We start from the raw sequence: 10,997 nt of genomic DNA, 5'->3' as shown, positions 1-10,997 counted from the left end.
TGTTGTGGAAGGCTACAGTGGATATATGAGAGGGTGACGGGCTCCCTACAGGCAGAGCAACCGCCACAATTCTGCATGAGCAGAAAAAGCAGAGCATGGAAATGTGTCACAGGAGGAGTGAGAGCCCACCTTGGATGTTCTAGAAGGTTTGAAAGCTCACTAAGCCCCACATCTCCATTTTGAACATGTGTTTAGCAACTCCATTTGCAGTAGGAGCCCTGTTGGACTCCTGTCCCTGGCCTGCTGAGAGTTTTCTGATGGTGCGTGTTACTTAACATTTCCTGCTTTGAACTGCCTAGAAACCAAGTCATGGCCCCACTGAAGCAGTGCTCTGGAATCCAGATGAAGGATGAAAAGCAGACCTTGAAGAGTTCCCACTGGAGATGGAACCTTCCTTCTCCATCACCCCTGCTTCCTTCTCTTCCTGATCTCTTCTTCTGTTCTTCCTCCTCTGCCTCCTCCCCTCCTTCCTTCTGCAGCGGAAGGTCAGGGGACAGCTCACTGGGGTGGCGCCGAGGCACTCATATGGCTGTATGAGAACCTGGACAGAGAGGCTCCTGTGGTCCTGCCTTCCTCCTCCTCCCCCACCTCTCCCCTCGCCCCTGGGGGACCAGGATTGGGGCAGCAGGGGAAGGTGGCCATGAAGCCGAGGCGGAAGCGTTTGTTCATGAAGCAGTAGATGATGGGGTTGACGCAGGAGGAGGTGTAGGACAGGAGGAGGATGAAGGAAATGGGGGTCCCTGAGAGGCGGCGCTCCGCAGAGGCGGTGTCGTAGGCCCGCCAGGCGTTGGCGCTGAAGATGGGCATCCAGCACAGGAAGAAGAGGACCACGATGACGATGAGCATGCGGATCACCCGCTTCTTGGCCATCAGGTTGGCCGCGGAGCTGCTGCTCCGGATGCGGTGGGCCCTGCTGCTGCTGCCGGTGGACAGCTGCCGGAGCTCCAGCTTCCTCGCGGGCCTGGACTTCTGCAGGTAACACCCATCACTGTCCTCATATTTGCCGCTGCTGGTGTTGCTGGGTTTCCTTTCTGGATGGGCAAGAGACCACTCATTGTTGGGGATGGGTCATGCCCGGTAGAAGGCATGGAGCCCCCACTCCCCTCCATGAAGAAGGCCAAACCAAAAAGGAACTGAAAAATGGCAGACGACCTGGCCTTACACTGACATGGGTAAGCATTGATCTATACTAGTTCTTCCCTTTAATGAAAAGCTGCTTAAAATGAGCAAAATATATGATAAAAACAATATCTTATGCATGTAGCTTACAAGAAAAAAATGATTAAAGAATGAATATTCACACTCTTCTCCTTCGCTTCCTTAGCTCCCCAGAGGGAAGGTTCGGGCTTGCTGGGTAAGATTCCAGATTGCTTTTATTATGAGGAATTTGGAAAAGAAGGAAAAAACCCATGAAAACCAAAGAAGCCAGAGAGACTCAGTTATCTATGCAGTAGAGAGCTGAGTTAGGGCATGGAGTGAGAAGGGAAAAGCTATGTCAACACGGGTGTCGAGGTCAATTTTCATGGACAGTGGATTGCAATGAATGGAGAAGGAGTGAGGCTTTGTGGCCACTGCAGGGTGAGAATAAAAAGGAGGAGAGAGGATGAGGAGAAGGAGACAACAAAAACCTGGCTGTGGGTTAGGAATCAAATCCCTTCCAGTGCCTTTGGAGAGACACAAAACAGGCTGGAATTACAAGTAGCTTTGGTTGTGGAAGGGGCTCTGTTTGAATACAGCACTACAGAACTTCCGGCACAGAAGAGGCCTCGGCTTGTTATTGGGTTATGTGTGTGTTACTTTATTCCACTCAGAACGCTTTTGAAAGGAAAGATTTCCCCATGCTACAGATGAGAAAATGGAGACACTGGGCCTCATGACTGTGCTTCTTGACACAGAGTCTCATAAGAATACCTAAAACATTTTCCAACAAACTTTACATAAACTCGGGTATTTCTATTTAAATGATAGGAAACAAGCTTTTGTGCTCATTTGGCATAAACACACAGCTACAAGATAGTTACCTTTAGCAGATTTCTTCTGGCTAGCCTCAAATTTGATTCCCTGGTAGAGTTCCAAAGAGATTAATCCATATGCCACCATCATCACAATTCCAGGAATAAGAAAGAGGATGAGTAACAGGAATGTGTGCCTAATGAAATCAGAAGAAATCCAATAACCAGCAACTTTAGGCCTTCAAACTCAAATGGGAAGGAATGAATAGGGTTTATGTTTATTTTTACTGGCCTCAGCAAACGCATTAATTACTAGTATTTAATATCCTTGGCAACTTCATGTCTGGCGATTCAGTCATTATACGTTGTTTACTTCTTTTCTTTTTTTAGATGAAGTCTCTGATGAAGGACTAGTTTAATTGGAAAAGTTTGGTGTAATTCTGTGCTTGAAAGGAGTCTATGTATTAAAAAGAATGTAAGCTTTAAAAAATGAGAGTATGTGAATAGCATTTCAATAAAGCTGTTTTAAAAACCTTTAAAAATGACTTACATCGAGGATTTCTATGTGCTACATATAGGCTAAGCATTTTACATACATCATTACATTTAACTCTCATAATAACCATTGAGGTAGGTGCTACTGTCTTAATACCTATAGTAGAGAGGAGGAAACTGAGACTTAAAGAGCTTAAATAATTTGTCCAAAGTCACACAGCTGGTAGCAGAGGTGGAATTTGAACCCCCAAAATATGATTCGAGAACCTAGAAGCTATGCTTTTTAAGCATCACAGTATAGCATTTGTCAAACAACAGAGTAATCAAGTGCTTAGGCAGGGACAATGGAAAACCTCCTGAGTCTTACAAAACATGCCATTCTGGCTGTTTCTGACCCGTAAGCAGCTCAGACATTTACATGGGCGTCCATTCTCCATGACCCCGTGAGGCTGGCACAGTGGCATCGTCATTCTAGTGCCTGGCTGGATAGAGCTATGCTTTCTCTAAACATCTTTGATTCCTGAGGAATCACAGCCTCCTTCTTTATGAGTCTGGCCCCTAAATCACTTCTGCAGTCTGGCATGTGTGAGGTTACACGATTAGGCCATAAAATTGTCAGAGGCTTATGGTGGCTGGGCCATTTCTCATTTCAATTTGACATGTTTTGATAAGATTCCTTTTCAAGCCTTGGAAATATTCCTCTCATTTGCAACGTAATTCCTTTGTGTGTGTGTTACTTGGTTGAAATGAAAGGAGGAAAGCAAAAAAAAAAAAAGCAGAGATGATCTCAGTTTGGGGCTGTTACTCAATGTCTAGTTCCCTGCTTCTAAAACATCCTTGGAATTGGTAAATATAATACCCTGCAATTTGTGTAGCCTTTTTTTATCATGATATTTTTATGCACACATTCTCTTTTGTATCTTACAGCCACCCAATGAGGGAGATTTTTAAAATATCCACATTTTAAACTCCTAATAGAGATAAGGAACCTGACGTTCAGAGAGCTTATGTGAACTTGCCCAAGGTCCCCAGTTAGTAAGCAAAGGAACCAGTATTACAATCTTGCCTTTTTATTTCTGGTAAAATGCTCTGGGTAAGTACCGGAGCTGCTGCAACTCTAAGAAAAACCATGTGGGATTTGGGACTCATTCCCTGCTCTGTCTTAATTCTTTAGAAAATCATTGCCAGGTGCAGTAGCTCATGCCTGTAATTCCAGCATTTGGGAGGCCAAAGCGGGAGGATCACTTGAGCCTAAGAATTCAAGACCAGCCTAGGCAATATAGTGAGACCTAATCTCTATTTTAAAGTAAAAATTTTATTAAATAAAAGAAGGCTAGGCACGGTGGCTCACGCCTGTAATCCCAGTACTTTGGGAGGTCAAGGCGGGTGGATAACCCGAGGTCAGGAGTTCGAGACCAGCCTGACCAATATGGAGAAACCCTGTCTCTACTAAAAATAAAAAAAAAAATTAGCCAGGCATAGTGGTGCATGCCTGTAATCCCAGCTACTCAGGAGGCTGAGGCAGGAGAATTGCTTGAACCCGGGAGGCAGAGGTTGTGGTGAGCCAAGATCACACCATTGCACTCCAGCCTGGGCAACAAGAGCATAACTCCATCTCAAAAAAAGAAAAAAAAAATCATAGCTCTACAATTAATCTAGCCTAACCCTCCACTACAGCATTGAAAAGCATACTACATGATGGTTGAACACAGAGGCTCTGCCTCTTCCTTAGGTTTGTGAATTGGGAAACTTAACCTTTCCAAGTCTCAGTTTCCTCAACTGCAAAACGGGCACAGTAACAGTAATACCTATCTTAGAGTGTTTTCACAGGATTGACTGAATGAATATACTCATAGCATTTATAACAGGGCTCCCCAGCTAAGTGTTTGCTATCGTGATTATCCTAGAACAAGGCTGGAATGACTTCCTCAAAAAGTCTCCAGGAAACTGATCCCCCAACCACTCTGGACAAGGCATCTCAGTTTTTCATAATATTGCAAAATTACGTCAAGTTGTATTTTTAAAAATAAACAATGCAACCTTACCAGGACTGCTGCATGACATCATTTGGCAGTAGAAAGCGGCACATATTCGCGGTCTGGTTGTTATTTTTGGTAAAAGGCACCAAGTTGCTATAAATGGGGTACGGAGTCATGATGGTAAAGGAAAGGCACCAGGTAGCAGCAATCACCTTCAAAGCATGGGATTTTGTTTGCCAGACCCGGGACTGTAAAGGTTTGCAAATCGCACCGTATCTCTCTAGAGATATGGCTACCAGATTAAAGGTAGATACACTCACAGAGGTGCCTGGGAAAGGAACAAAGAAGCCGGTTATGTTGACTCTGAAATCCAAAGTTTATTTGCACATTAGCTTGAATATATCTGATCCGCACAGGTTTGATATCAAAGGAAAACGCTTAGAAGGTAAAGAAATGTTGTGTATGTATATTTTTAAAAGACGATTTATTCTTAGCTTTGTTCCAGAAAGGGTTTAAGTCAGTTAAAGAAATGGATTTGTAAATACATCCCGTTGCCAATTTTTAATAAGTTTATTGAGCTTTGATTATCACCTAACACCTGCCTAGGCTCAAGGCGCTCATTAATTAATAACCAAGGGGATGAAATTTGTTCTTGCGCCCACAGAAAAGGTTTCTCTAAAATCTGAAGAAAAGCTCTAATTTTGAGTATGGTCTGCATAGTTCAGTTGACTTTAAAAACCCGAGATTCTCAAGCGTTCTCTGACCCTGAAAGGTCACTGTAACCTGAGCTGGAGGCATGAAGGCTTTTTCTAAAAATTTTGAGTACATACTGTTCTTAATAGTGAAACAATCTATATTTCAAAATGCAGCTTGTTGTAAAAAATAAGTAGTAAAAAGACAAGGGAAAATGCCCCATACGCTAACTAAAGGTTTCTCTGGGTGGGGGACTATAAAGTCTCCTGTCTCGTTGTTTTTGTTTTTCTGTATTTTGTAGAAGGAGCAAGCATCACCATTACAGTGAGAAAGGTATCAAACACACCTCATTTAAATTAGCGTATTTCTTTTCCGGGTGTGGTGGCTCATGCCGGTAATACCAGCACTTTGGGAGTCCGAGGCAGGCAGATCACTTGAGGTCAAGAGTTCGAGACCAGCCTGGCCAACATGGTGAAATGCCATCTCTACTAAAAATACAAAAATTAGCCAGGCATGGCTGCATGTGTCTGTAATCCCAGGTACTTGGAAGGCTGAGGCAGAAGAATCGCTGGAACCTGGGAGGCCAAGGTTGCAGTGAGCTAAGATTGCACCACTGCATCCCAGCCTGGGTGACAGAGAGGTACTCTGTCTCAACAATAAAATAAAATAAATCATGTACTTCTTGGTCTTAGATGGCCTATGGAAAAAATAAAAATTAAAATAAAAAGTAAATAAAATCATGTGCTTCTTGTCCAAAAAGCTAAATTTCTATTATTTTTGTATTTGTATATGCATACTTATTAAAATGTCCTATTATTCCCTTAAAATTCCCTGTAGAGTCCTTCCGCTATAAATTCTGTCAATTCTTCTGAATATCTCTTACCAAGATTTCTTAAACCTCCGAATTAATATAAATTTGGGAGCAGAGGTCCTGAAACTGGGGTCCTTAGTTTCTCATTATTCTTATGGATATAAACTAATTCTGTGAAACTATATCCAAAAATGTCATTTTTCTAGGGAGCCTGGCTCTAGCTTTCCTTAGAGTCTTAAAGAAGTCTATGACCCCCAAACCATTAACTAAAAACTCATGTTCTGGGGATAGGATTTGCTGTGTTTTACTGGATTTTACCCTAAAGAGTTGATAACATTTAGAGTCGAGAGTATAGCCCAAAACTCTCTAAGAGTCAGTTCTGTGTAATGGATCCTCAGTAACTATAAACTCACTGGCAGGCAAGCATTCTTTTTCTTGTTGCTACAAATTAGGAGCTAATCAATGTTAATTATTAGTATTGAGGAGACTGCAAAATTAAGAGAAGAACCTAAATTATTGGAATTAAAAATCCAACAAAATTATTATGGTATTGCAAATACTTTCAGAATGATGTTGCTTTTCTTTTGGCCAATGAAACTGTTTTTATGCTGTTGAAATTTACATAACATAAAATTAAACATTTCAAACTGAACAACTTTGTGGCACTCAGAATGTTTTGCCACCATGAAAACACTCGTTTTAAACCTCAGTTCACATTCTCCGGTTAAGGTTCCCAAATAGTATTACCATAAGATACATATGGATGGGCCTCGGATGTCTACAGCACTAGTTATTATTATTGCTTCATTATTTAACAATAATCTTTGTCCTTTGTAAGTTTCGTCCTTTTTTTTTTTTTTTCAGAGGACTTGGACACGGATTGACACATTCTTGGTTTTTGCTGGCACAAGGGTCAGAAATTCATCATCATTTTGTCAGTGCGGAATCCCACTTCCTCAACTGGGAAAAACAAAGACTTTTAAAGCCTTCCGGTCACTGAAGACTACCCTAGCCCAATTCACTGCTGCATATTCTTCAAGGCTTGGGTCAGAACAAAAATAACTCCCTACTTATTTCCCACCTCTGCCCCTCTCCCAAGTAATTCTCAGAAAGGGCAAGGGACTAGGCAATCTGGCACCCAGAGGGGACCAAGAAATGTGTCTTTGTTCAACTCCAGGAGAACCACAGCAGTTGGCAAACTGAGGTAGCATGCTCACCACTGTGTGGCTACTAATCTGGACTCAAATCTCAGCTCTGTTGCTTACCATCTGTGTGGCTTTAGGCACATTATGAACCTCTCTGTGCCTCTGTTTCCTCTTTAATGAGACAAGGAAGAATCATTGCATTTACTTCATAGAGTGGTTGGGAGGTAAGGTAAGATCATGAAAGTCAAAGCACGTAGTACCACATGGGGTGCATCAAAGCACAAAAAATTTAGCTCTTATGATTTTCACTATCATGATTTTTGTTTGGCATAGGCAAACAGCTACATATCTCAGCCAATCAGGTCAGCTTAGCGACCCCACAGCCCCCAGGAGCAAATTCAACTCCCCATCTAGGGGCGGAGACCTCTCTCCCTCTGCCAGAGATGGTCCCAGCTTTGGGGAGAACAGGCTGAGAAGTGAATCCTGGCAAGAGAATCTGGAACTGTGATAGAACTGGTTTTCAAATAGCCCCTGTTCCCTAAGAAAACAAGGGGAACAATGGCAAAGAACCCTCCTCCATAATCCTTACCCTCCCTAGAAGCCAGGACTCAAGTTGGGTATAGCTCAGGACACAGTCAACAGCTTCCAGAAAGGGATAGAGCAGCTTAAAGTCACTTTTGACTTCACACAGAAGGAAGCAAGTCCCTCTTCCCTTCAAATAGAATCAAGCAAAATTAACTGCTGTGTTTTCCTATCAATGTATTTCACTCTTAGAAACTGACCTCCAACGTGGATGATGGGGACCAACTTACAGGGAACGTATAAGGATGACCGTCAAGTCAGCAGCAATGTCCTTGCACACAGCCGTGCACAGCCTAATGTTCTGTGATTCAGCCCTCAGCAGAGCTCTTCTGCTGTGATTGTCAGAGGTTTGGGAAGGTCTGGGGCTGAGTGGGGTCTGGGGCAAGCTCCAGAAAGAGTCACCAGCAGCAACTTACCCATGAAGTAGGTGGTGGTCTTGCAGACGGCGCTCCCGAAGATGAAATCCTTGAGCAGATTGGGGATGAGGTTGAACGGCATGCAGAAGAGGCAGAGCATGAGATCGCTGACAGCCAGGGAGAGGAGGAAGATGTTGGTGACCGTCCGCATCCGCTTGTTCCGAATCAGCACGGTGATGACCAGCGTGTTTCCCAGCACGCTGAGCAGGAATATCAAGGAGTACAAGAGAATCTGCACCGCTGGCTGCCACTCTGCAGACAGTAACAGGAGCAAGACGGAGGGATGGAGGTGATGAGAGCAGAATGCTAAAACCGAAGCCAAGGGTGATTTCCTGCCGATTTCCCTCCTCACCGGGGTGTACATCACTGGACCCACCATTCCTGTCCTGACAACATTTTGCAGAAACAAACTGAGGAAAGCAGAGACTGAATTATTTTGTTTGTAGAAGGTTGGTTTGTTAAAGGATCACTCAGGGAACCACTTTTTCTTAAGAACAAAGCTCCTCAAGTGAACAGTGATCACTTTCTTTCCTGGCTGCTAAGCATGATTTCACTGTAACCACTTCATGCTGGTTTCCCCCCAAGAAAAGAAAACGGCTGCATGGTGACAACACCTTTTCTGCTGTGCTTGTAAGTTCAGGCTTTGACACTTGTACTCCCTCTTGCTTCACTCAGCTTTTCCTCCCCTGCTTTTGTTCCCTCAAGTCCTATTCATGAATGCCCAACTCTCCCATGGGGGACAATAAGAACATTTGACTCTATTCTGCTTGTTAATCTCTTCTGCAAACTTCTGAACATATGACTTTATCCAGCCTTGTCTCACAATGACTTGGTTATGTATATTTTTTTATCAGCCTTGCCTTTGCTGATTTCTCCCGCAACTCAGTAGTTTCCTGGATTAAAATAACAGCTTCCGACACTTACCTTTGGAGGGACGAGGCTGATCCAAGCAGAAAAGCGTCTCATTTTCGAGCCCGAGTTCGCAGGGAGGAGTGATGTTGCTTCCATTCACAAGAAGGCTGTCAACCACATCCATCCTTGCCTGCTGCTTTCCACCAAGTGCTGGAGAGCTGGTGAATTGCTCACTCCCGGCTCATTTCTCTAATGACTGAAGCGTCTCCCAAATGCAACCTGCCGTGGAGGAGCAGGGAGGGAGTGATTTCCAGGTGTGGGCTTTTTCAGCCATTCCTAAAGGCGACTTGAGTTCACCACACTCACTCCAGCTGGGCAAGCATTTGCACTTCTGTTGTGGAAAAGGCAGTGAGCACAAGCGAAGCCTGCTCCACCTTCACCCCCCACCCCCCCGGCCCTTTCCTGGGCCAGTCTTAGGGCCCTGAGCACAGACAGCCTGGTTGCCCGTTAACCATTCTCAGAGTGTGGCTGCTTTTATACACACATGTGTACACATGCACGGACACATACACACACACAGGCTTCCCCAGTACTCCTCTATATAGGAACCTGTCACCATCCAAGACATGTGCAGAAGAAAGCCCAAACTGGCTGTATGAGACAGGAACAATTAACACGGTAACAGATCCGATAATGCAGACCATCAGGCCTAAAGAACACGGAGGGACTGTGTTCTACCTCCTTATAGAAAAGCAATTAGTGCCTTTTTAGTTCTGGAACCATGCCCGGTGGTGTGTGTCTGTGGATAGAACTGCTGGCTGGTTGTTAAGTTGCTACTAAACACAGTGTTGTTTCTCGTGGTCTCTGCCCTTGTTAACTAGAAGGATTGAGGTACTTTTGAACATAGGTACCTGGGTCCTTATTACAAAAGATGTTAGTAAGATTTCCTCGTCATTCATGAAGTTTTGTGTTCAGCACATCTTCATTGAGAGTCATTCATTTGCCAGGCACTTTTCTATCATGTCAGCAAATAATGAACAGAATTATTTCAGGTAGTAAGTACTATGAAGGAAGTAAAGCAGGGAGACGTGATGTATACAAACAGATTAGGGACCGATTTTTTGGGGGGCAGGGACAGGGTCTTACTCTGTCCCCCAGGCTGCAGTGGAGTGGTGCGATCATGGCTCACTGCAGCCTTCATCTCCCTGGCTCAAGCAATCCTCCTACCTTAGCCTCCTGAGTAGCTGGGACTACGGGTACACACCACTAAGCTCAGCTGATTTTTTTAGTTTTAGAATAGAGGAGGTCTCGCTGTGTTGCCCAGGCTGGTCTCAAGCTCCTGAGCTCAAGCAATCCTCCTGCCTTGGCCTCTGAGTGTTGGGATTACAGTTGTGAGCCACTGCACCTGGCCTGGGGCTGCTAATTTAGAAGGGGTAGTCAGGAGAGGTCTCTCAAGGAGGGGACTGTGATCTGAGACCTGAACCACAAGGAGGACAAAGTCTTGTGAAGATTCAGGGACAGCTTCTCCCAGGCAAAAGGAGGAGTATTTTTAGCAGAGGTAACAGCACGTGCAAAGGCCCTGAGGTGGGAATGAGGGTGGCCCCATTGAGGTACGAGTAGATAGAAGCAGGAGTGAGTGAGGGGCAAACAGCAGGACATGAGATCAGAGAGGGGGACCAACTCAGGGGTCTGGGTGTTCCATGAAGCTCTGTGGTGCTGGAAAGCCCTTCGGCCTCCATTGCACAGATTATCTCCTCAGTTCAGACCCTTTGGAAAGCAGACGACAATGGCTGTGGAACCTGCATTTCTGACGTGCTGCTTGGCCGTGCTGAGACTTGGTCTGTTTGCTAGATACCCGTGGGGCTCCTTGTGTACTGACAGTGCTTCCGCTGGCAGAGCTGCATGCTACATCTTGCTGAGTCTCTGCCAGACACAGAGGAACTAACGCATTTTTACTGTCAATGTGGGGCTGGAAAGACAGTGGTGCCTCTTTTCCTTGAAACTACGAAGACCACATGGTTCAGGGCATTTAGTCACAGAAACAAGAAGGGGAAGGGACACTGGAGAAGCTG

General features: G+C 44.6%; 1 protein-coding gene across 1 annotated transcript; it reads right to left on the bottom strand.

Annotated features, from left to right (window-relative positions):
• Positions 1–254: 254 nt before the first annotated feature.
• On the bottom strand, positions 255–9,297 carry CCKAR (cholecystokinin A receptor). Its single transcript, XM_011965345.1, has 5 exons — positions 8,998–9,297; positions 8,074–8,325; positions 4,493–4,754; positions 2,022–2,149; positions 255–1,031 (listed from the first exon to the last, which is right to left on the bottom strand). Exons 1-5 carry the CDS (start codon positions 9,107–9,109, stop codon positions 499–501), a joined length of 1,287 nt encoding a protein of 428 aa, XP_011820735.1. The 5' UTR covers positions 9,110–9,297; the 3' UTR covers positions 255–498.
• Between the last annotated feature and the right edge of the window lie 1,700 nt (positions 9,298–10,997).

The sequence above is a fragment of the Mandrillus leucophaeus genome, unplaced genomic scaffold (assembly GCF_000951045.1).
Source record: "Mandrillus leucophaeus isolate KB7577 unplaced genomic scaffold, Mleu.le_1.0 Scaffold720, whole genome shotgun sequence".
Lineage (NCBI taxonomy): Eukaryota > Metazoa > Chordata > Mammalia > Primates > Cercopithecidae > Mandrillus > Mandrillus leucophaeus.
This window is presented reverse-complemented; position numbering and strand designations above follow the sequence as displayed.